At 37.9% G+C, this 26,594-nt stretch overlaps 1 protein-coding gene across 1 annotated transcript; it reads right to left on the bottom strand.

Moving 5' to 3' along the window:
- Positions 1–14,666: 14,666 nt before the first annotated feature.
- On the bottom strand, positions 14,667–16,809 carry LOC148877366 (putative N-acetyltransferase HLS1). Its single transcript, XM_088964862.1, has 3 exons — positions 16,403–16,809; positions 16,022–16,206; positions 14,667–15,796 (listed from the first exon to the last, which is right to left on the bottom strand). The coding sequence occupies exons 1-3, from the start codon at positions 16,574–16,576 to the stop codon at positions 14,944–14,946; spliced, it is 1,212 nt and encodes a 403-aa protein (XP_088820988.1). The 5' UTR covers positions 16,577–16,809; the 3' UTR covers positions 14,667–14,943.
- Positions 16,810–26,594: the final 9,785 nt, after the last annotated feature.

Genomic DNA, 26,594 nt, shown 5'->3' with positions numbered 1-26,594 from the left:
GTATGGAAAAGGGAAAACTATAATTTGAACTGAAAATTACATAAATTATTAAGATAAGTTAGTATAATATTGGAAAAAGGAAATTATTGATTAGATTATATTAGAAAATATGAAATAAATTTGTAAGTAAACCATTTAAAAAGAAAATAAATTATTTAATACAATTTAAAAATAAATTTGAATAAATTTTCAAAATTACACAAATTTTATAAATTCTCCAAATTTTTCATAAAATTACATTTTTGAAAATTAAAGACAATTTAGTGTACTTTTAGAAATTTACCTTGTGGTTGATACTTGGTATATCCTTTTGATCATTTTTGTCATCAAATTGAATATTAGTTTGACAGGGAATGGGTGCCTTGCCTTGAACCTTCCCAACATTGGGGACAGGATAGGGAAATTCAATGATCCCCCATCCATGATGAGGAGTGGTTGACTTGCCTAGAACTCACCTGACATTGAGAACGAGATGGGGAAATTCGAGGATACCCTGTCCTTAATGGGGAGTGGGTACCTTGCCCTGAACCCACTTGACATTGAGGGACGGGGTGGTGATGGGGTAGAAAGCCTTGACTACGAGGCAGGGATAGGGATTGTGTGCCCCACCTTGAACCTGCCCCATTGCTATTCCTATATAATTGTTAATTATTAGTGAAATTAAAAAAATGTTAGCTTTTGTACTTATTTTTATTTATTTAAAGTAAATAATGAAAATAACAACAATTATTAAAATTATTACAAATGATTAATAAAATTAAATTTATTAAAAAATATTTGTTCATATTAAATTAACAGTAATTATTTTCTATAAATCAACATTAAATGAAAATGCAATTATTAAAATTTTAAATATTAACAATAACTTTGAATACTTTTAGTTAATTAATAGAATTTTTTATTATTTTTTTAATTAATTAATAGTAAATAAAATTATTCAATCTCTCAACTTTTCCCATGCAACACATGGGTCCCCACTAGTTTTATCATATATATGCAAGTTTTTTAATAAAAAAACATAAATAATATAAAAACAAATTACAAAATGTAATATAAATATACTTATAAATAAATAATACACACATGCATTAGGGTTTTTTAATAGAAAAGGACAATGAAAAGAAAATAAGGAGGTACATGTGGGTATTTTGGTAATTTAACATATTCAGTCATTTGACTCAATAGTTAAGAGTATTTGTCGTAAAGTGAATGTTTAGGGGTTTTGTCGCAAATAAGAATTTAGGGGGTAACTGCATTGCACTCACCCCATAGTATAGGGGTCTTTTGTCACAAATGAAAGTTCATGGGGTAATTGTCATTGACCCCATATTACAAGGGATTTTTAATTTACCCAAAAAAAAAAGTTTATCTAGTAGAGTTCGATGATGTGGATTCTAAAACATTCAGTACGATTACAAAACGTAGGTCCATGAGTTCTGAATCGACCTATTCATGGGCCAGGTAGCTGGCAGGTTGGTCATGCTTGGACAAATTTTAGACCCACGGGCTTGAGCTTAGGCCCAAAACCCAAGTCCCAAATTCCTCTTCTCTTTTCTCAATCCATAATGAGATCATTCAATATTTTTGGGTTTTGAGGTCGTATAAATAAATTAGGGGCAAATTTCTTAAACTACCCTTATGGTTTAGTTAATTGATTAACTCTACCTTTATTGTTTACATATTGTCTTAAAGTACCCCTATTGTTTTTGACAATTATCTAAAACCTCCCTTGCCATTAACTTTCCGTCACACTCCGTTCATATGTGACATCACGTGACTGATATATTTTTTTAAATTCTTAAAACACCATTCCTATGAATTGTTCATCGTCTTCAACCTTGAGACGAAGAGCAGAGTGGCAGTGACAAGAACCCCTTCTCCTTCCATGTATATCAGAGGCAAAGAACGACTTGAGAGGGGCATCCTTAGATAATAGAGAATAATAGGAAGAAGAGAGGAGGGAAGTGCAAATCGGGATATAATCTCAATACAATGATGTGGAGAAAGGTTTCCTCTTAGTTGTAGACTTTGGTTTCATGGAAAACTGCTATGAAACTTGATCGATTTGTCATCAATGGAGAGAAGATCTTAAGAATTTGGGCCATCACTTCAGCGTCGTCATCATCTGCACTGTATCCGTTACAGAGAATTGTACCTTTGTTTTCTAACCGTATTCTTTAAAAAATGCTTCAGAAATGTGGATTCGACTTTAGTGCTTTAGGCTCAGTTTGGAGGAGTACAAATGCAAATATGTAGAGTGCAAAACCTTATATTTTGTTTTATTTTGTGCGTATTTGCACCCTACATATTTGTATTTGTACTCCTTCCAAATTGAGCCTTAGGCTGTGTTTGGTTGCAATTCAATTTTATTTCCACTAGTAAAAATGTATGGGAGTACAAACGAAAAAAACTGCAAATTTTGGTTTAATTTTGTTTAGGATTTTACTTTATTCTACTTTGGGTCTTATCAAGTAAAATGTAAAACAAAAAATAAATTAAAACTTGCATCCAAATCATTTGCACTATCATAGTTTTACATCAATGCAAATGAATTTACACTACAAGCAAACACAACATTGAGTACCAAGAATTGAGAAATATAGGATGAGCACAAATAATCGGAAGATATACCTGTTAGATAGTGTATGCCCTTAGCTCCAATCAGATTGATGTACATATCATTTTATTGTAAATGAATAAAAGTACATAATTGTTTCATGTTATAATTGTTGTGTTTTTGTATAATTACCCTTAAACTTGACACTTATGAGACTCATGTTAGTTTAGAATGTTCTCAACCATTGGATAGACTTGGGGAAGTTTATGTTGCTAAGGCTAACACTAATGTGCTGCCAAGAAGGTTGGGACAGTTTGTCTTAGCTACTAGGGTTGGATTGAATCACATGTAGTGTGTTTTTGTTCGAAACACTAAACCCGAACCAATTTTCAGTTATGCCTTGGACCTTGGAAACAGGTGGGAAAAACTACAAACTTACACATAACCCCTAGACTCGATTATAGTACTATATTGGGTGTCAAATTGGCCAATCTTTGACATGCCAATCAGTGAGATCCTTTGGGGGTCAAAACCTAGGTATGTTGGGGCAGTCTGAGAATTCACTCGAGTGGGTGATAATAGTGACATGATCAGCCCTTTTGTTAAACAAAGTGAATGATTGGGGTTGCACCTTGCATTCAGGGGAGATGTCCTTCTCTGTTGGGTAGTATTTGATCATTAATGGCTGAGAGGTTCAGTATAAGAGACCATTTAGGACTAAATATCTTATGGGCTATATCCTACTTAAGTCCATTGTCCTTGGGCCTTCATATGATGGCTAGACTCAAGGATTATTTAATGTAAATGTTGGGCCCATTAAGAGCCCATACTGATGAACTTCGGGGTTCACTGTACTTGATAGTGAATTCGGCTAGGCCTTTTCACAGAGGTTGGGGTCCCATGCCATACAAAGAGAACCAAATGGGCCAACAACTACCTAGGGATGTGAGCCACTTGCTTAATGGGCCTAAAGCCCAAGATTAATTGGATTAATCAAGTAGTCACTTGACAGCTTAAGCAGTCATGTGACTTGGGTGAATATGGGTTTGGATTTGGGTCTGGATCAGCCATTAGGATAAGAGGATAAGTCTTATCCACTTAAAGAGTCCAAATCCAAATAAAGATTTGGATTAGGAACCTCTTAATTCAATTAAGAGTGGTGATCCTTAAGGTTTAAGAATGGAGAGCTCGATTTGCTCTAGATCACTTCTGTTATCAGCTCTTTCTCTTTGTTCTTTCCACCCCAGAAACCTTAATTCGACCTCTGCTTCTTGGATTGATCTTGATTAGTTCCACCTCTGATTTTTGTAAAAAAAAAATACAGAGAAAATTCATGTTCACCTCCCTTGTTCGATCCAAGGTGTTGGATCACAGTTTTGCTGAAAACTGTATTGCTGAACCGGTTTCAATTCAAGCTGTGCCATCTTCAATAGAAGTTGGTTTTGGAACTCTCTTTGGGCGAGAACTACCACTTTGGGAGCTACACTTGTGGATTCCGTATCAAGTATATTTCTCCATTTCTGTTGGTTCCAAATCTGGTCCAATTTCGATGCAAAAACAATCATAGAAAAAACAGTTTTTCTAAAATTGGGAATACGATTCCTAAATAAAAAAAAAATTTTGAAATTTCGTCCAACCATTTAGCAGAGTTCGGACATCCATATGATGAATTTCCCCTTCCTTCAATACCTTTTTATGCACATGATTAGTTGGGTGGCTACTGACATAAAAAATCCATGGATCTTAACCCCCTATTTTTGCTACTATGGTTAGAACAGGGATGGCAGTAATTTTTTTTTTTTTTTGACAGATAAACACGATTTTAAAACATTGTAAAGTAGTTTTTAGCTTTTAAAACATATACACGGTAACTTTCCAGAGTAACCACCTCGTTTCTCCTATTAATCTCAGTTCTCAAGCCCGGATATTCTTGTAAATGAAGAAGAGGGGGGAGCACAAGAGGATATAGAGACCAACAATAATAAGACTCCCTGATGCCCAAGTGACAAAACGGAAACAGTAGAGCTTGAATAACATACTGCTTGAATGAATCAACGTTATTGCATCTGCCTTCAATTCCACGTGAATCAAATTCAAATAAGTGATCAAGTCATTCAAAAGATCTGAAAAGCTTGGATAGTTTCTATGAGACAGATTCCTAACTTTTATGACTTGGTTCTGCATCATCATTTCTGTTGTCATCGTCATCATTTGAAGGGAATGAGAGATCCATCCCATGGACGCCCAAAGATTGCGGAATAAGGGGGCGAATTTCAAAAATTTTTCTCTCCCTTCAACTGGGAATCACATTCCCTATTTAGAAAATCATATTTTCAAGGATCAATCTTGAACCTTAAACTGAACCAGATCTGAACCAAAAGAAATGGGAGAGAATAATACCCGATACGGAGAAGTAATATCTCCCAACGAATGTGTTCACGCCCAAGGAAGGATCCAAAGATTGCTCCCACTGAAGATGGCACAGTGCAGGATGGAGCAGAATCAGCAGTGTTCTTCCCAAGAACTCTGTCCTTCACAAGAAATAGTATGATGGAACGTGAGCACAGCTTCCCTTTTCAGTCCTTTATCAAAGAACTGATGTCAAGATCCAATATTGACTTCTCCCACAGCTGGAGATCAAACTAGCAAATAGGGCGGCAAGAGCAGGGAGGCGGCAAGAGAGTATTCGCAAGGTGCAGAATTCTCTCTTCTTGATTTCAGCACTAAAGAGGATCTGATGTGTTTCTTGGTCTCTCTCAAGGCTGCCGCCCCCTCCTTCTTTTTGTTAACTTGAAAAGATCAGCTCCTAATCCCATTAGGAGGTGCTTATCCAAATCATATTTGGATCAGCCTTCTCTTCTAGTGATAAAGATAAACCCTTATTTTATCTGCAGATTAGATTAGCTTTATCCTAATCTTGTTAGGAGGTTTTTAGATCTGAATCACATTCAGATCTGGACTCTCTGAGTGGATAGGATTAAGACCCTATCCTAACTTCTAATCCATCTCAGAATTCACCCCTTTAATTAACTAAATTAATAGCCCAATTCAAAATGGGCTTTAGGCCCATTAAGTTTATGTGCTCACTTAACCTTCCTAACTGCTACCCAGTTGGGCTTCCTTATATGGCGTGGGACCCAAGCATTGATCTACACATCAACCACATGGGTTCGGCCCAGCCTTTGTTACAAGGCCTGGTCGAATACACTGTTAAGACAGTGCACCCCATGAAACCCATCAAATGGGCTCTATGGGCCCAACACTTACCCTAAGTGGTCCCTAGGCCAAGCCACCTTGTAACACCCAGGGACTGTGGGCAGATGCAAGATTAGCCCATCAGGTATTATCCTCAATGGTCTTACACTTAACCTCTCAGCCCATAATGATCATACACTGCCCGACAAGAGATGACCTCTCCCTCGGCTGCAAGGAACAGTGTTGCACTCTCCACTTATATGGATCCCGGGAATTAAAACCTTTTGCAAACATTTTAGAAACCATAGTGTATATACTTTTATATCTCATATAAAATATACTTTGCAAAACAATTTTCAATGGTTGAAATCGGCTGCCGGCAGTCTTGGTTTCCAACAGTGAGAGCGCATCCCCGATCATTACCTTTGTCCGACAAAGGGGCTGATCCTGTCACTATGATCACCCACTCAGATGAATTCTCGAATTGTCCCAACATACCCAGGTTTTGACCCCCACTAAGGATCTCACTGATTGGTACATCAAATACAGCCCGATCCGACACCTAGTGCAGTATCATAATCGAGTCCAGGGGTCGGGTGTAACTTTCCAGTTTTTCCCATCAATCTCCAAGATCCAGGGCAATACTGGAAATCTAGTCCAATTCAAAGATTCAATTAATCCCACACTGTATGTGCCTAGGGTCTCACCCCGGTAGCTGAGACAAACCACCCCAACCGACTTGGTGGCACCACAGTGTCAGCCTTGTCAGGATAGGTCTCCCCAGACCGACCCACTGGCTGTGAACATTCAAAACTAACACGAGTCTCAATAAGTGTCCAGTTTAAGGGTAATACACAGAAACATACCAAGGGAACATGAATCAAATATGTACTTTTATTCATTTACAATAAAGTCATAAAGTACATCAATTTTGATTGAAGCTAAGGGCATACAAAACTGTCTAACATCATCATCTTCAAAAACCATATGACTACCATATTTATTCAGTTGAAGGCCATTAATAAATGGTGGATTACGCTCTTCTACCAATATCCTACCACCATCTTCTAGAAAAGAAACTAGAGGATAGAGTTAGGCAATTGTCATAAACATTATGAGATACAATAGAATTTTTTATCAGTTGAGTTTTATTTTAAAAATTTGAGGAATAGTAGAGAGAAAATTCGACATTTCATTTCTTTCCATTAGTACTTAATGGCAATATTAATTTTCAGAAACAATAAGGGTAGTTTAAGATAATGTGTAAACAGTAAGGGTAGAGTTAGGCCCCGTTTGGTGCATCTTTTCGCGTAGTCTGTCAACTATTTACAAGCTCGACAGACCACGGTTTGATCTTTTTCCGATTGGTTCATGGTAGATCTAGCCGCCAAAAGCTGATGTGCCGAAAAGATACGAGATGCCCAAAATGGACAATTTTCAAGAAGCTCCAAATGGAGCTTTTGTGCTTTTTTTATTCGTCTTCACACAGAAAGATGCATGGAAAGACACAGCTTAACCAAACAAACTTCAGACTGCTCAGATCTTAATGTAAAAACTCAATACGTCTTTTGATTATCAAAGCTATCAGAAAATCTTCCCAAAAAGATTTGCCAAATGGCCCCTTAATTAATTAGCTAAGGGTAATTTAAGAAATTTACCCATAAATTAGTTGTATGATTAAGGTAAAAAAAAAAAACTTTCTACCCAATTTTCGTGGTTGGGCTTTGAGCTTTTAGAAGGGCTGATTTTGGGTTTATGATGTAGGCCCGATGATGAAGCTGGGCTTCGACTCATATACAGGTCTATCTCAGTCTGCACTTCCCTAATGATGAGCCAGATGGCTAAAAACTATATGCGTTAAAATAGATAAAACATAATGATCTCTTTGTCCTTTCGCTGTGTGATGTGCCAGAATGAAAAATACATCCAAATAAAATTGTATCAAATCAGGTTCGTTCAATATGTGAAACAAATCCAATCCAAATGGGTTTGATATGGATAATATTCAATTATCATTTTTATATTGAGAACCATAAAAATAAAAATAGTATGGATTGGATTAAAGGGCTTATATGGTGGGACAGTACCAAATGTTCCATGTGACAACTTTGGTTGGATAGAATTAATAGGGCTGCGAATGGATAAAATCGAATCAGATATGGTTGGATCTAGACTTTATTAATTTATAATCGAATTCTTTCGAATTCAAACTGTATTGAGATACTGAATAGTAAAAAGAAAAATTAAATTATAAATAATTAAAATATTATATATTATTAATAAAATGAATAAATAATGAGTTTAATATTATATTTCATGAACAAAATGATTTGATAATTATTTAGTATGAAACTTAAACATATGAAAATTTAATAAAAACATAAAATTTAAGCCAACTTTATGAATAATATATATACGAGTATATAATTTAGTTCAATTTGAATTCAAATTCCAAGTTTCAAATGCTAAGTGTGTAAAAGGGTGTGTATGCAAATATATAGGTGTAAAACTGTTCATATAAATTGTAAAATTTGGTTAGTTTTGCACTAATAAATTTATTTTCTTACTAAACATACTTTTAATTGTAATGGATGCAAACATGAATTCCAATAAAGTATATGCTTTTTTTAATCAAAAGCCTACTTGAATGCAAATTTATTTATTTTTTTTAGTGATGTACTTTTACATCTTATTATCAATGTAAATATGCATTGGTCTGTCATTTGTCAATGCATAAATGTAATGTTGCCAAACACATGCAAAAGTGAATCAGAGTGTTAAATTTACCTTGAACTAGGATTTACAGTCTATTTGTATCGTTTCCAAATGCAGCCTATCTAAACATGTTCTATTTAGTGTGTTTTTTAAGGTGGATTATTAACTGGTTTGTGGGTGTCCGATCAGTGGTTTCCTCAGGAATTATCAATTTTGCGGCATTTGGGGAAACAAATTAGGGATGGTACCTGGGTGGGCCTTGAATGAGCAATTGTTAAAACTTGAACAGGTCCGGGCCCAATGTAGTTTAAATTCTTCAAATGAGAATCAGAGAGATGCAACATCTAAATTCTACTTGGCTTTGTTTGGATCCGGTGTAAAACATCATCAGTGTAAAAGTATTACTGATGACGTTTTACACTGAACCGTATAATAGGTGATTGTTACATTTTGAAAATCGTGATAATAAGTGTAAAGTTTTGCATCGATAAAATATCGATATAGTATTTACATCGATAGTCTATAAAACTTTATGCTTAATGAGGTTTTATATTGATCATGATATAAAACTTCACTCCATCCAAACGTCATTAAATCTAAACTTTTACATTTACACTCCTTTCAAATCTCAACAAAACCAAACTACACTCCTTTCAAATGTCAACAAAACCCAACTACACTCCTTTCAAATGTCAACAAAACCAAACTATTGTTACATTTTGTATATATAATAGATTTGCATGAATACTAAATATTAAAGAGTATGGCGGCATTATTGTCACGTCAGAAATCACTCGAAAAATGGAGAATCTTCCTCAATCTTAGAAGCAGAGTTGCCAGTAAACACGCAAAACAAGAATGACCTTTTACTATTCTTTCAGAAAACAGGCTTACCAAATGTCTTTTTCAGCTTTTGCTTGAGAAACTGTAATTTTTTTTAAGGTTCAGTTTGGAAGGATTATAAATATATATATATATATAATATAAGGTTTTGTACTCTACATATTTATATTTTAACCTTTTAACTAATTAAAAATAGGAAAAGCAAATCATATCTAAAAAATTTATGTCCAATCAACCAGTATCATAAACTTGTTAACCAATCAGATAATATTTATCAAAATTCACGGGTGAGATTTGATTGATCACAACTCTTCCGATACCATAGATTTTCTCTAATGATATTTGCATCTAAGCAGTAAAATATATTTTGCAGAGATTTCTCTAGTTTTTTTTTTTCCCGGTGCTGTTGATTACCTGTTCCAGTCGTATCTTGTTTAGATTGCTTTTACAATTGTTGGTTTCCCTTTCCTACTGTTACATTTTCTGTCTTATAACCTGAGCATTTATGAATAGAATTGTCTTTAGGCGTAAAAAAAAAAAAAAATAATAATAATAATAATAGTGGGCAGATATAGAAGTAAAAGGAAGAGAATGATCTAAGGATCCATTACATATTAAAATGCGGTTTCTAAGACCTTCTGTGGGCTTTGTCATCCCTGATTCCTTTCAGCATTATTTAAAAACAAAAAACAAACATGGATTACTTTTCTATCTCCTTGAATTTCCAGTCACATTGTTTCAATCTTTTCCTTGTCCTTTTTAAACAAAAAAAAAAAAAAAAGGAAGTACAGAAAAAGACGAATCAAAAGATCTTTCAACTCACAACTTTCAGACAAGTTGCAAGTTAAGACAAGCTCGCAAGACATCTCAGACATACAGCAAACAGTTAAAAGAACAGATGCACTTCTTTCTCACTCACCTCCACTCTCAATTGTCTCAGACCTTTGTTTGCCCCCGTCTCTTTTTCTTGCTTTTTTATTCTGAATCCATTGAACTCGGGTTATTTAAGAAATTTGGAGGACCCACCCGTCGATTTGTGTTTCTCTTTCTCCAACTTGTATAACGGGGATCCACTCACAGCTTTTCGACTTTAGACTAGAAAATCTTCTTCTGTCCTACACACAAAAACTTGGTCGTCAGCCCAGCATCACCAAAATAGCTAGCCTGTCTAGTTGTAGCCCCAGGGCCCAGTCCCCAGTTCCGAACAAAATCCACCCAAGGCCCATATGCTGACCAAACCAGTTTCTGTGTCTACAAGGGCTATCCTATAAGCATAAAATTGCTACTTGTACACTTTCTTTTTCGAGGCCAAATATGATAACTCGGAACATTAATTTGCTATAATAAGAAGAGAGCGTGTCTCCACGTGGATATATCCGAGATTTGTGAAGAGCTGGTTGGCATCTACATATTTCTTTATATTCAGATATTTTTCAATCTTGGCTCAGTCTAATGGATGAATCCCTCTAATTATTTATCCCAGCAGGTTTAGTCCTTTCAGCCGATACTTGGGGGGATCCCCATCCTAAATCAAAAAGCCTAATTAATGAATTCGGAATCAGCCCTCACAAGATCGTGTTCACACTTTCCTCACATCCATTTGCAACTGTGCATTAGTAATATTTCTTTATCAATAAAGGTACTAACAAGAACACTTTACAGCTTACAGCTCTCCTCAATACTAGGCATGTCATCTAATTTCATTTCGAGAATAAGCAATAACCCACCTTACAGCTCATGGGCTTTCACATTCAATAATAAAAGTACTAACAAGAATAATAGCTTCGGCCTCTGGGCAGAAATTGTTGGGCTTTATGTCCTGAGGCTTGTTGGTTAGGCTTGACCCACGAAGACCTAGTAATGGACTTGTACGAGCAGGGAGAGAAGAAAGGAAAAGCAGTCGGAAATCAGCATACCAATTTCAAACTTTGACATCAAGGCAACCTTTAGTCTCTTCTGACACTAAACTATGTCAAAATTTTAAAAGATTCTCAACTCAAATCAAGCACTTTCCGACAAAAACTTACATTTTGGCCCACTCTTCTTTTTTTCTCTTAACTGTTCTTTTTTTAGATTTTGAGAGAGAAAAGTTGGTCAATAGAATTTTAATTCTCGTTGACCGACAAGCCCATATTCATTCTTTAAAGACATTGGATTAAGAGATAATGCAACCGCAAATAAGAATGTAAGGGCCAACCAAATTTGACTATAATGACGCTAATTTCTTCCCACCTTCCTACTAAAACCTAAACCACCCCATCCATCACATAGTCAAAGTCGATAGAAAACAGAAGAAAGAACGAAACGAGGAAATTGCAAATTCCAATCTTTTCCTTGAAAGAGACAAGGACTATCGGCTACTGTATAAACTAATTTGTTATTTGTCCTGGGGAGATGGGACTTCAAGTTCAGACTTTTTACCTAATTACAGTGTTGTTAGACTTTGTATTGATAATCAAAGTAGGAATTTTTACCCACTTCAGTCAAAACATGCCTAATCCCAAGTTCTACGCTTCATTTAATTTAAATATAGAAAACGTAGGTTTGGAATTGAAAGTCTGTGATTCAAGATTAAAACAAAAAAAGTTAGGGAGGTTGGCCAGTGGAAGTAGTGGATTAGGATTCAAGAGTTGAAGTTGAAGGTGGTTTCCAGTGGAGTCCAGTCGACGTCTAACATGTGAACATTCCATTTTGCAAAATTCACAAGACAATCCAATCACTGCCTGCATGGATCAAAGTTAGATAAGTTGGCAATTGGGTAGACTTGGTCATTCCTCACTCCCCTACCTTTTAAACGACACACCGGAGACAAAAGCAGCTTAGAATAATCCTTGTTGTCGTGGTTGCTTAACTTATATACGTTTGGCGGGATTACGTTCAGTGGCAATAGTGTAAATATATTGATATGAATTTAAAAAAAATGATATTTATTGTTGGTGTACCACCAAAAGCTTAATGTACTCTTTGAGGAAGGGTGGTCAATCTCCTTGGATGTCTAACTTTATTATTCCTAAACTAGCACTCCCTTGTGGGGCGGCCTGGTTAATGACTAATATGGCTACCAGGGTTCTCATGGGCATATACACGCTCATGTGGAGAGTGCATGGACCGGCATTGTACCACACACATTAAAGGGAGGCTTGGCACATGGGTCTAGCCCAAGTATGACCCTTTACCATGCCAGTCCCATGTCTAAGTTAATTGAGTTACCCTATTGCCCATAGTGCACGGGTATGCTCCGATCCAATAGTTGCCTATCATCATTGACACATAGGTGCCTCACATCATCGGCACAACATGTGCCTCTTATCATGGTCTTCCCTTTTGGCACATAAGAGGTGCCTCCCATGAATCGACAAGAACCCTAATCTTGAGCCATGAGATCATGATCCAATGCCACTAATCTTGGTGGAGCCATGATCGGGCCGATATATAGCCCTTAAGCACACTTTAAGCTTGTCTTGACTGCACATGGCCCAAACACCGCACAGGTTTCTTCCACTATAAATCTACCCCGTGACATTGTGGTTTTGTACTACATGTCATGTCATGAGCCAACAATGGCAAAAAGGGAATCTCGCTTCAACATCATCGCTTGCTTTTCGGCTTCAATCTTCCTTTTCAGTTGGAGTTTCAGCTTTAATTTACTCTTTCTTTCTTAAATCAGAGAGAGAGAAAGATCTACACCTACCATCAATTTCATCTGGCAAACACAATCCAATTACCCAACTAGGGGATGGTCTTAACTTACTTTGTTAATAAAACTCAAGAAGTACTGTTTTAATCAAATCTGTGTGGTTTGGTTTGTGGTTTCTATTTGTTCTTTTGTTGATGGCCTCGTTTATACTCACTCCCGCGTATCATTCATCAATAATGATACGACAAAAAACCGAGAAAGAGAAGCCAAACTAATAAACCCACGCTGGAATGCACGAGCATCTGTGGGTTTATTTCTTACTGATCAAAAAACCGAAAAAGAAGATTGATGGGAGAATGAAAGAAGGTCAAGAGGGAAGAAACATGTGGTAAACTTGAAGTTGAAGAAGCCAAAAATAAATCCACGCTGGAATGCACGAGCATCTGTGGATCAAATATGCTACTACTCCCCAAACTACCAGTAACCATCACTATTTCTTGTGTGCTTTCTGCGGGTACATTGTACTACAGAGAAGGTACACAACACCTCATTACTGGTAGTGGTAGTGGTACACCCCCTGGATGGGATGGAATGATGGAATGATGGAATGATGGATGATGGGCTTTGGGGGCATGGGTAGTATACAGTGCAATGATCCGTTGAACCCACCAATATCTTGTTATCTTAAAGCACTGCCACATGGCATTAGGGGATATATTTCTAATGTGGGTCCCTTCTGTTTCGTGACTCCAACTGCCCAATTTCCAACTTCCAAACCCGGCAAAAGATCGGGCCCATCCACATCCAGTGCTCGCTTCGCTGGGCCCTGACCCTGAAGTAGGTGGGTCCGGAATTTCTGGGATAGTTGCAATTGGCCTATTATGACCCTTGAATTACTAAAGCCTAAAGGGTAAAGGGGCCATCATCTATGTTACTATGTATCCTCTCCAGACTCCAGTATTCAGTCTTCACTCTTCACCACTGGGTTCACTGAAAACAAACCAACTCCAGGTCCTGCTGAGAAACATCTGTCCCAATTCCCATGCCCACCTCCACCTGGCGCCTTGGCTTCACCTCTTAATTTACTGTTCCATCATGGGCCAAGTTATGGACCCATGCCGGGACTGGATTTGGACCGACATATCTTAACCCTTATGAGCCAAGGCCACCATCCAATTTCACAGCCCGAGTTAATATGGAAGGAATATTTGGATTTCTACATGGAGTTTAAACCCAGGAAGGCAGGAATACCCCTCCTCTTAAACTTTAATCAGTGGCCACCAACGAAAAGAGAACAACCGTTACCCCCTCAATAGCCAACCCATTACACTTGTATATCGTCCGTCAGGGGTCATCAACTCGAGTGCAAATCCACAAAGTGAAAAAGCCAATAATACATCCCAAATCCCATTAAAAGGACCCGCGCCATCACTTCTCTAAAAGCAACAAAAAAGGTCCCAACTACAAACAAAATCCAGTAGAAACAGGAAAATAAACCAAATGAAGGAAATTTTCAACATCAAACACACAAAGGCAAAGCAAGAAGAAAGGGAGACCAAAAAGTTGTCCTGTAGGCCACAACTTTCAGTCCGATAAATATTTTCAGCTCATTCACATATTTCCACAGAAAACAATGCCCGAGCGTTACCAATTAGTTAGCAAAAACAGAAACAATAAAGTCCAAAAGATTACCAAGTAAACAACACAACAAAAAAGCAATGGAGAAAATGCTACCCAAGAAATATAACTCAAAAAGTCGAATCCATTTACAAAACAGGGGGATATTCCCATTTATCTAGATACATATCTCCTGATCTGAACTTAAGATAACCAAAAAAACAGAAATATATATTTATATATTTATATGATTATATCTCGTGTTTTTTTACTCCACTCCATTTCTGAATTTCCTCTTGACTCTTCGGTTTTGAGTTGAGGGAGGACTGGAGGAGGGGATGGGTGTCCCATCGGAGTCGGGGGGGTGGCGATAATAACACTAAACTTCTCTGGGGTCAACAAAGATGGAGAGACCAGGTGGAGATTTAGTCCAGTCGCCGATGGAGCCATCACTGTAGTCCTCCCCGAGTCGCTTCATACACCAAAGGTCCTCGGCGCACCCAAACCACTTCCAATGGGGGATCCCTAACTTGAGCGGTTCGCGGCTCGATACCTCGGTCATCACCACGCGGCACCCACGATCCTTGGCCAAGTTATGTGCGAAGCTGCATAAAGACTTCATGAGCTTCACCGCGTGGGGCCCATCTCCGCCCAACCCGTACAAGAAGTGACCCCCGAAGGGCCGGAACACCTCTGGGACCGAAGGTATACAAAGCCAGGGAAATGCCTTGTCCACAATCCGACTCGTCTTGGCCAATCCGCGTTTGACTCGCGATACGCCTCGGACTTCCAATGCGAAAACGTCTTTACTATTCCAGACGCTTAACACCGCCCATGACTCCGGCGGGTCGGCGAGGAAACGCTCAGCCCCCGGCCACGACTCTTGGTCGTAAGTAGCGACAAAGGTTCCGAGGTTGAGTTTGTTGTTGAGGATTGAGTCGATGTCGCGGGGGAAGAACTCGGTGGTGGAGAACCGGCGGCGGTAAAGCGTTTCAGCTTCGGATGGATCGAGCCGAAAGACGTGGACCCGCCTGGGGATTCTGAGTCGGTGGGCAAAGACGGGGTGGACCAGAATAGAAGGAGTACGAAACTTGGCGTAGCCGCATCGGTCAGTAAAGAGCTTAACTGATGCTTCGTTGTCTTTTTCCGTCGCCATGTATGCGTACTCGGCGCCATTTTCTCTAAACCAGTGCTCCATTCGAGAAACCAGCTTCAACCCAATACCCATACGCCTGTAACAGTTAAAAAAAAACAGGAGAGAAAAAAATGAGAAATTCTTTCTACTTTAAAACATTTTTTCCAATCATTTTTAAGCATTTTTGTCCCAATAATTACAGGCCAATTTACTGAAGAATCAGTATGCTTTATCCTGAATGGGTCTCCATGAAAAGCAAAATAAAAGGGAAGAAAGAATAAAATAATGGTAGAGTATACTGATACAACAAAAAGAATAGCACCTGTGAGAAGGAGAGACGCGGAGGCCTAAGATGTAGGCGAGCTTGGTATAGACGGGGAGGGGTTTAAGAGTATTGTCGTTGCCGCCATTTTTTCCATTTCTAGAGAGCTTCTTACCGCATGTAACAGTCTTGATGCAACCTCTGATAACCCCAACGATCTCTTTCTCCTCACTAGTCTCAGCTACCTGATTAGATAAGTCCCATTCAACATTTGTTAACACCCCACGTAAGCAAAATAACACAAAGAAACTAATAACAGTAAGAAAACAAGACAATTAGAAAAAAAACAAGGGGGAAAGAGAATGAGCAGTTACAGTGAAAGAAGAGAAGGGGTGATGGAGGAAAGCAATGGGTAGTAGTGGTAGGAAGACGGGAACGTACCAACATGAGGAAAGCAGGAGAATGGCGGACCCTACAAATGGGGTCACCATACAAGTCGGTAAAGAGAGAAAACTTGTCGCTAGGACCGACCTCACAGCGTCGTTCCATCTCTTCCACACCCAAACAATCCTTCTCTGCATCGAACTCTCTCACCACTATTACCTCTTGTCCCATTTCTCTCGCTCCCTCTCTCCCTATATCACCTAAATGCCTAATCCTAACCAACGACACTTGAACACTTCTAAATGGAAGAACACGGTCAGATATATAGAAATGCAGAAGAGAACATAAAGAGCAGAGTGAAGAGGAAAAGTATCTTCAGAGTATCATGAATGAGTGGGATGAGAAACAGGTAATACGATTCAGCGAGGCTTTATAGAGCAAGGAGAGAGAGAGAGAGAGAGAGAGAGAGAAAGGGCTGCAATCATCAGTTGTTAAATCGCAGCTTTTTCAAGACCGCAATATCGCCTGAATCACGTGTCCAGCAAGCAAAAGGAGAAAAATAAATGGACGTGGCGGAATTTAATAAGAAGCTTATAAAGCTGTTTTTTAATTTTTGGGGTAAACAGACGGAGGATTACACTATACTGCGAACCGTCAGGAAAAGTGGTAAAGCTGATGGGCTCTCAAATCTCTAATAGGAGGACAGCTGCTTTTTCCTCTCTCTCGAGCAGTGAGTAGATTATCATTGTATTGAATATGTATGGGGCTTTAAATGGCTATCATTCAATTATTTAGCATGAAAATCGAATAAAATAATTGTAAGACATATATCTTTCCAGTTTCTACTCTACCTATTTCTCTCTCCAATAGGTCTCTCTTCTTCTAAACCAAAAAAACCTAATAAATAAAATATATTTTTGTCAATTATTCTTATTTTCTTTGTTCTGCTTCGATGGGACGGGGAAGGGAGGAGAGAGGATTTGGCGTTGTGTATGTAGCTAATACCAATAGATAGCTTCGCCTTTACTTTTGAAAATGGCGGCTGTGGCTGCGCGCAGTCTTGCGGTTTTTAATTTTAATTCTATTTAATCATCCCCTATATTTAATTCTATTTATTCTTATTTTCTTTGTTCTGAGTCATGAATCATCATGACCCCACTTTTATAATGATTACACCATCCACCACCTCATCTAATCTACATCCATGCATGCCATCACCCTTACCCATGCATCCACATGTCCCGTGCTTGTCCTTGCTCTCTATCTCTAATAACACATGTCACGTATAGCGTAAATATGTACCGTGCCACCACTCACTAACGGACTCGTCACCATAATTACACCGCATGCCCTCCATATATATACTGGATATTAGTCCCACGCTTCCACTTGCTCTTCATCCGCCGCCGGGGACTCTCAACGTGGCGTAAGATGCACCATTTGTTCGGAAGAATCGCAAACCCCCATGTCCTTAATGGACGCGTGGCCCACAATGCCCACAATCAGCCGCGTTGATTACAGGCACCGATATTTCCCACTCGCCCACTCCCACATCGTGGTTCCTTTCTTCTTCTTATCTGGTCTCATCGTCTTCTTTTGCCCCTTCCCCTATTGTATATGAACACGAAATGCCTGCCACCAATCCCCACTTTCCGTTATCCTCTAGTCTTATCCAATTAACGGTTGCCAGTTTACTGTTGCTGCTGCCCTTCTGGATCAGCGGACAGCGGCTACGTTTTCTTGGTTTTTATCTGATATCACCACTCCACTCCAACAGTCGTTTGGTGTCTACTAATGCATTCCGTTACCGACAATCGCTAAAAACCAAAAGCCAATATCTTTGAGGCCGCAATGGCATGAAACTTTGACCAATCAGAACACCCCGTGAATTCTGATGCACACCCGACCCGTTACGGACAAGTATAAATATATAAATATGAAGAGTCTAACTTAGGTCGTTAGAGTAAACAAAGCTGAAAGCGTGACTGGGGCTTTGGCCCAACTGCTCCCTCCCTGCCTTTATCTAGGGTAGGGTCACAACTTCAACTTAGAAGTGGAATAGGATCTTTGAAGCCGCTACTGTTTAAAAAATAAAACTCATCACTCATCACTGTAAAAGAGATTTTAGATAAAGAATAAATATGGAGGAGTTAATAGGGGCACATCCCACTTTTGAGTTTTGATAAATCGTACGTATCGGTCATGAAAGGACAAAACCAAAAAAAGAAAATAATGCACACACAATTATTGTTAATTGAAAATATAGGATGCTTTTTGTTTTTTAGTATATACCATTTATTAGGAATGGGTTGTCGTATGTCTTTATTGAAAATTAATAAAATGTGCCAGTATCACTCTCAAAAATTGGGGTATTGTTGTTTGGGGTTTGAGAGGGATTGTGGATGTAAATCGTAACTAGTTGGATAAATAATAGGATAGTTAATATAATAATACATTCGCCCAATTTTTGTATTTAATTTATTTGTAAAATCAAGAAAAACAATAATACATTCGTTTATTGATACTTACACATTACTAGATACTATATCAGCAAAATAGTGAATAAATATCTATTTAACAAGTCCTAAAATAAAATTTTCCATATACACATAAATCAATGATTGGCTTCCCCAGTCTCTATATACAAGGCGGATTCGCATAATAAGAAAAAAGCTGAAGTGGCATCTATGTAGCAGCGTTTATTGAATAAACGCCCACGTTCCAAACATCCCTATAATGTTTGAGAAACGTAACTGACACTGCAGATTTCATTGATGATTATGTGCATAATTCTTGAAGACAGCAAGACCCCACAAAATCAACCCATCGCCACCAGCAGCCAAGGATTTATTGGTAACCCGTGACCTACACTATTTATTTATTGACATTTCAGACAAAACATATATGACATGGCAACCACAAAACATCTCACTTCACCTCTTTGATCGATTGAATTGTACCACGAAGTTCCCAATTCCACCTCTATTGAATTGTCTTTCCACCTCTCCAGTCTCCACACACATACGATACAATAAAGGAAAATCCTTTAAATTGCCAATATTTTTTAATATATATTTATCTCCAGCTGCCAGCTGGGCTGGTTAAATGAAAAGCCCACATGAAACAATGGTATCACGTAATAGAGTGGAGAGTGGCGAGTGGAGAGTAGCTAAATGAAAATCCTATCTGGGTGTGACTGAGAGAGAAGAGAGGGAGTAGATGCGATGCATTTTCATCTATTGGACCGTCCATATTCCGAAAGGTAAGCATGATCGATCAGTAGCAACCATAGGAGAAAAGTGGGGGGAGATGATGATGATGATGATGATGATGATGTTGAAGTAAAGAAGCGTTATGGTGTTTGGTTTTGACGTGAGAGAAAGAGAGAGTCGTAATTGAACATGTGGACCATATAATTCTGTGCCACGTAATGGGAGGTGACTGGTGAGGTCCGTTGTCTTCCACACACAACGGACCCTTCATTTGGTGCTGCATGTGACCTTCACCCGTGATTGGATTTGCAGATTCCATGTTCTCACGATTCATGTATCAGTAACATCGATGTTTTGAGTTGTTAGAAGCTAAGAGCTGGCCGTCATCTCCTTTCCTTTTCTTTTTCACGTTGTGCTGCTCTCTTCAGTCTTGTCCCTTCCATGACCATGAGGAATATATTGCTAGCGATGCCTCGAGCGATCGACCTCTATATTTGAATTTAACCGACTGCATGTGGGGCTTGGCGTTCCTAGTTCATACTAGATCGGGTGTCTTCATCCAAAGCTATGAGAGATCGAGAGAGATTCATGGACTGGTTCAAGGCTTCAAGCTCAGTGCTTATTTCAATGGAGCTCCCTCTTTCATTGATGATCAGATTAAAATTAATTATAAGCAAAACCCACGCCACCAACTCTTACACAATATCAATATGGGGCGGGTTAGCAGTTGCGCCCCTAGTAGCTCTATTATTCTCTGTGTCAACTTGTTAATACAAGACTTTAGTTCATATGTACATCTAATGGGGCACTATTACGTCTCAACATAGTAATTAATATACTGAAATTTTTATATTCAGAGAGTGCTTTTTGATCATCCAGGAAATTTTTTGGTATGAGGTAAAAGTAGGGTCAAGTAATTATTTTTTATAATCTGATCAGAAATGTTTTGTTTTCTTAATAAAGACATGGCATGACTTCAACTAGTAAGAATTTGATTTGAGGCCCATAATTTAATAATGAATATATATATATATATATATATATATGAGACAGGCATATACCCTTGTTAAAATGGCCTCATAATTGTAATGGTCCATCCTAATACCAAATTGCCCTTAAACATTACCAACCTTCCTATTCTACCACTACTCGATTCTGTTTTGTGTTTTTTTGTAGAGACGATTATGCATCATGCTTCGTGCATGGTAAAACATTTTCTTCTTTCCATTTAAAATTTAAAATAAAACTACCCCTCGAAGATTCACATGCAATCTTCTGCTAGTAGAAAATTGTGGAATTAATTAAACTCCTTATGTTTTAAAAGAAATGAGGTATATTCTTCCCGGCCGATTATGTTAAGGAAAGTATATACATAAAAATATTGTACACCTTGATTAATTCCATGCTAAAGTCGTATTAAATATATATAAATCTCGGGGAACCCACACTCCATAATGTCTCCTCACAAGTCACAATTACATGAATCGGGAACTGGAGTCTTTGTAGTCTCTATTTTTTTTTTTTTATATCAATTATCGCTAACTGATTGCCGACGGGTTCTAATCTAAATGAAACAAATTAAATGATGATCACAATTGACAAAGAGGGTCCACGAAAACCCATGATTATAATTACCCACATGATTTGCGCGCGGTTTATGGCTTTTTACTTAATCACTTGTAGTATAATATACAAATAAAAACTCCAGCCGGTTACCGTGGAGCGTGAATTGAATTGATTGAGAAGTGCTCTTGTCTCTTTAAATCTTAATTTCATTATCAGTTATCAATCTGTGTAGGTAAATATATAAAAACCAACCACCCAATCAACTCAAATTTACGTAAATTAAGAATGGTAGACGAAAATCAAGAGTTAAAAGAAATGCAAGTATTAGAAATTAAACAGGACCACCGGCACCATATTTAATTAAGAAATTAGAGCCGGCCGGCCGGCTTATACATCCGACCCGGAGAGAAATAGAGAGATAGAACATATATGGGTCCTGCACAAGTACCATGTCTATACTCTATATATACATCCGACCCGGAGAGAAAGAGAGAGAGAGAGATAGCAAAGCAGGGTTAAGGAAAGGAGAGAAGAAACAATTAGAGACAAAAAGGCAAGACAATCGTCTCGGTGTGATAATGGGAGAGGGATCTTGCTCCCTCCGTCGAGATCTAGCTGACGCTTTGTACGCACTCCATTACCAAACTGTGGTAGTAATATATTAGGGTTTGTGACGAATGGATGGGAAACACAACCCAACCCAACCCACGATGTAGGGCCAATGCGAAACAAGAGGTCCTGAGATGGAGCGATTTATCTCCTCTCCTTTTTTTTTTTTTTTGTTCTTTTGGTAGCGCTAACATGACAAGGTTAGAGTAACAGAAACAGGGGGTGCCAATTCCCAATTGTGAAATTAATCAAATCCTCGTTATGTGTGGCCAACAATGACATTCACCAACATATTCACAATTATCCCGCATATTGTCTGGTCCTACTGTCCCACCATTATATAACAAATAAGCGCTTCCCTAAAATTAATTTCTTATTAATCAAGAAGTGGGGTTTGATGATATGCTTTTAAGTTTTGAAGTAGGTACGTAGTTGAATTGAACCCCACCACCCACACCTTAATTCCATCAATCCTGCGATCCAGTCCAGAGCTAGACAAAGAGTAGGAATGGCAAAATTACATGGAGTGGGTGGTGTAGCTCGAGGTTTACATATATAGCAAGGAGAGAAGGATTAGTTAGGAGACCTCATCTTGAATTCTTGTGTGTTTAATTAGTTTATATAAACTTGTAGCGTTGATGTTTAATTTGTTTTATATATAGAGTTGATTAATTGTCGAATTCGAAACAAAGGTATTCATGACTTTGACATGCACCCAGCAGGGCTCCAGTCATCGAGACCTTCAATTGACCTTTCCACATTTGCTTTGATTATTTAATTGCTCTTTTGGGTCTAAATTGATGGATAAAAATAAAATAAAACCTCAATAAACCCTAACTTATTCTTTCTCTTTCTTTTCGTGGTTTGATTGTTTGCTTATATGCTTCAGACTTTTTATTTACATCTCTAAAATTAAAATAGGCTGCACTGCCATTGCCAAATCAGAAGAAGTCAATAAATCGTCTTTGTTCCTTTTTTTTTTATTATATATTTTTTGGTGGTTGTAGGGTTCCCTCGTAATCCTATACATTCAAAATACTATTTTCTGTTTTATTTTTTTTAATTGTAAAATGTCTAATCATAACGACGTTTCTTATGATTTCATTTCAGAGCCAATCCAATTTGATTGACAGACGATTCTTATGAGCCTTCATGAAAAGCGGAAAGATCCACCTAGGTTCCACAAACTCCTGTTTCACTATTTGGGCCGGTCGGTCCATTATTAGGGTTCTTTTTTTTAACCATTAGTAGATATATCTTATAATAAGCCAGAAGTAACTGACGCCTCCCCCTCCTTGTCCCTTGAGAATAAAAAAAGGACCTCATCAGTCATCACCTCACATTGAGGAGAGGGGATTCCCGAATCTTCTTGGAGCGGGTCTAGTCTAGTGGATATCCATATCCAAAAGCAGCAGTCACCACTCGAGCGACTAGTGAGTACAACCAACCGACGACTAGTGATACTGAGACCTTTGAAAGGATATGGATAGTAACTAATATATTGTGGGATTTCAGTTACATGGCTGATAAGTAGTGCAATGGGAAAGGTAAAGGGGATGATCAATGATGAGAAGATAATCATTATCATCATCCTCGTCTGTCCATCATGTAAGAGATTTACATACATCCAATTTCGTCCTTGATATTAGTCATCCTCCTCGGTACAACAACCATATAATGTTAATCGCCATCGTAACACTATTACTATTGTCTATTGGTGCGCAGTTTAACAAAATTGTAGGGAAATTTGTGGGCTGCTGGTGCTGCTCCTCTCTCTCTCTATATATATAGATAGATAGATGTTATTATAATATAAAATACATTGGATGTGATGCGAAATGTCTGGTAAGCAAGAAAGAGTTGGGACAGCAGACCATGTTATGCGTGCTTAATGCTAATTAGAGAATAGCAAATTCCAGTAGAGCTTTGTTGTATGAATTTGTTTAAGTAGATACAACTGTAATAATAGCGTTTAGAAAAGAGGAGGAGGCCGCTGTTGCCTTTTGCCTTGGGACATCTGCCCTTGTGCTTGTGGATTGGCAACTGGCAAGGCTGGCTTGCATTTTGCCTCACACTCCACTCACACTCTTCTAAAAACAGTTACACAGAAGATGGAGCTACCTTCCTCTTTATTTCTTTTTCGGCAATTCTAGGCAAATTAAAGTCCAAGGGATCCCCCTTCGGTTTCACACGGTTTTGGCCACTTGCCTTTAACTAAATTTGGCTACCAACTTTTTTTTTTTTTTTTTTATATTCTCTCACTCTTCATGTTTTGCTTTTGCGGGGATCAACTACCCCTCTCCTCCCCAATAATAAAAATGGAATGTCGATTGTTGAGGGATCTTTATCAATTATTATCTGTTAAAAGGTCAACCATGAACTCCCCGCTTCTTATGCTATCAAAACTAGAGGTGATCATGATCCGGGCCGGATTCTGGGCCTATGACTTCTATAAATGGGCCTGGGTTGACATTCAATCTGACACACCTAGCAAGTTGAATATATATTGATGAGCTAAGTTCACACAGCCTACTCTAATTTCTATAGCATTTATGGTTAAAATGAAAATTTAGAGTAGATTTTAGGAAATATCTATCTTCTGTTTTGTGTGTTTGAGCATTGATAGCTAGGGGCGGGTGTCAATGAACCAATTTTAGGTTGGATCGTCTCCAAATCAAAATTAAATTGGATGGATTATACAGATCAATAAGATATATTGAATTGGACCTAGACCATTTATAATGGATTTATATTGAATTCGGTTAGATTCAAGTATAGGTGGCAATGGACCAGGTTTGAGTTGGATCCAATCTAAATTAAAACTAATTTGTATAAATTAGACAGTGCAGACATTGAACTGGACTGGTCCAAACATGATTAGCCATATTCAAAGTATTCCAAATTAAACTGTAACGAACGAACTCATATTTGACCGGATAAGATTGGACCAGATTCAGTTCAATTGACACCCCTTTTGATAGCAATGAATTTTAAAAATTCATTCTCCAATTTTGATTTTGATTTTCAAGTTTCAGAAAACTTCTATTCCTTGACTGGTTTTAGAAGCTATTGACAAAAAACACACACACAGAATTTTCAAAAACCGAAAAAACGAAATGATATCGATTTTGCCCACCCTTAATTTGCAGGCAGTAATAAATAGCCAGACACCACCGTTGAGCGGGCTTGTTTGCTTTATCTCCACTATTGCCGGATGTATTCTTTTATCTGACTTGTCATCTCATTTCACTTTTGTATCTGTACATGCTGTTAATTGAACGAAAGTTTATTTTTGGGCCTCAAAATCGAGAAGGGGGTGATTAAGCTGATTCACACACACGCACATAAAAAAGGAAAAAACAAAGAAATGGGATCATAACAGTTTTTGAAAGATGCCATCAGGTAGGTGTCGTCAGCTGATAACATGATCTGTTACTTAAACGAGTTAAGAGTCGTAACAACGTTGGATCTCGACAGTATTAGTCATTTGGTCCTAGTCTAAGTAAGATATTCATATTATTGACCACCCAATAACATTATTGTAAGTTGTGATATGTAATTGGAACCAAGTTCACCTTCATCAAATAACGACAATTTGCAGGTCCTGTCCTCCATAATTGACTAATGCTAAAACATCTGCCCCACCTGCATAACCCCCTTCACTTCACTGCCAACGACATATCCATCACAACACCTCCTCCCCCTCCACCTTCTCTGCCTGTCAGTCCCCTGTTACATTTGTACCACACTACATGTGCGCGTAATCTTATCCCACCAAATACAATAAATATTTTGGGATTATTTTCATTCGGTTCAATTTAATGTTTGGATTGTTTGTTCAATCTGTTTTGTTCAGATTTATTTTAATTTAGATTAGTCTAACTCAACTCAAACATGATTTATTGACGTTAGATTAATTCAACTCAATTCACTATAAATTTATTAATCCAATAAATATTTTGGGCCATTAAAGCTAGATTCAACCAATTCAATATGTCTTATTGGTCCATCTAACTTAATTTTAGATTAGAAGTGGTCTAATCCAAAACCAGTACATAGATACCTTTACTTCAAAATGCATGGCTTGATTGTTGTTTTAAATTTTTAATGGTTCAAATCATGTGGTATGATTGTCTAATAACCCAAACCATTAACCAAGTTTACCCAACAACAGGTTATTACCTTGTCCTCCATTTTGTTTCAAAGTTTCAAAAATAACCAATCAAAAAACAAACTTCTATTGACTGTTCAATCTCTTAATGGGTGGACCTCATAAGACTTTGGGGCTTTTCTTGATGGGTGCTCGAAAGCAGAAGTGGACCTCATAAGAAGAAATTTCTTTCTGAGGATCAAGAAATATGAAGCTGACAAATGGCACATAATACATACCAAAAGACAGAACTCAGCGGTGTGTTGGCTATAATTTCAAATATGGATCTCTGAATTAGGACAAGTGGAAGAACATGTGGGTCATACCAAATGGGTGGGGATCCAGAAACAAGACTTTGGGACTTTTCTTGATGGGTGCTCCGAAGCAGAAGTCGAGCTCATAAGAAAAAACTTTTTTCTGAGGATCAAGAAATATGAAGCTGACAAACGACACATAATGCTTACCAAAAGACACAAAACTCAGCTGTGTGCTGGCTCTAAATTTAAATATGGATCTCTGAATTATGACAAGTGGAGGAACATGTGGGTCATACCAAATGGGTGGGGATCCAGAAACAAGATTAGATTAGCACTCAAAAGGCTCCAACAGATTCCAAAACATGATTGTAACCCAATGGTGCTTAGTACGGTAGTTTGGAGTGACACATTGCAGATTGCAGCCCTGAAATACATCCAGCTATCTAAATTCATGA

Source organism: Nelumbo lutea, chromosome 1 (assembly GCF_056320005.1).
Source record: "Nelumbo lutea isolate HS-2025 chromosome 1, American lotus-T2T, whole genome shotgun sequence".
NCBI lineage: Eukaryota > Viridiplantae > Streptophyta > Magnoliopsida > Proteales > Nelumbonaceae > Nelumbo > Nelumbo lutea.
The sequence above is the reverse complement of the archived record's forward strand: the minus strand, read 5'-3'. Positions and strand labels throughout refer to the sequence as shown.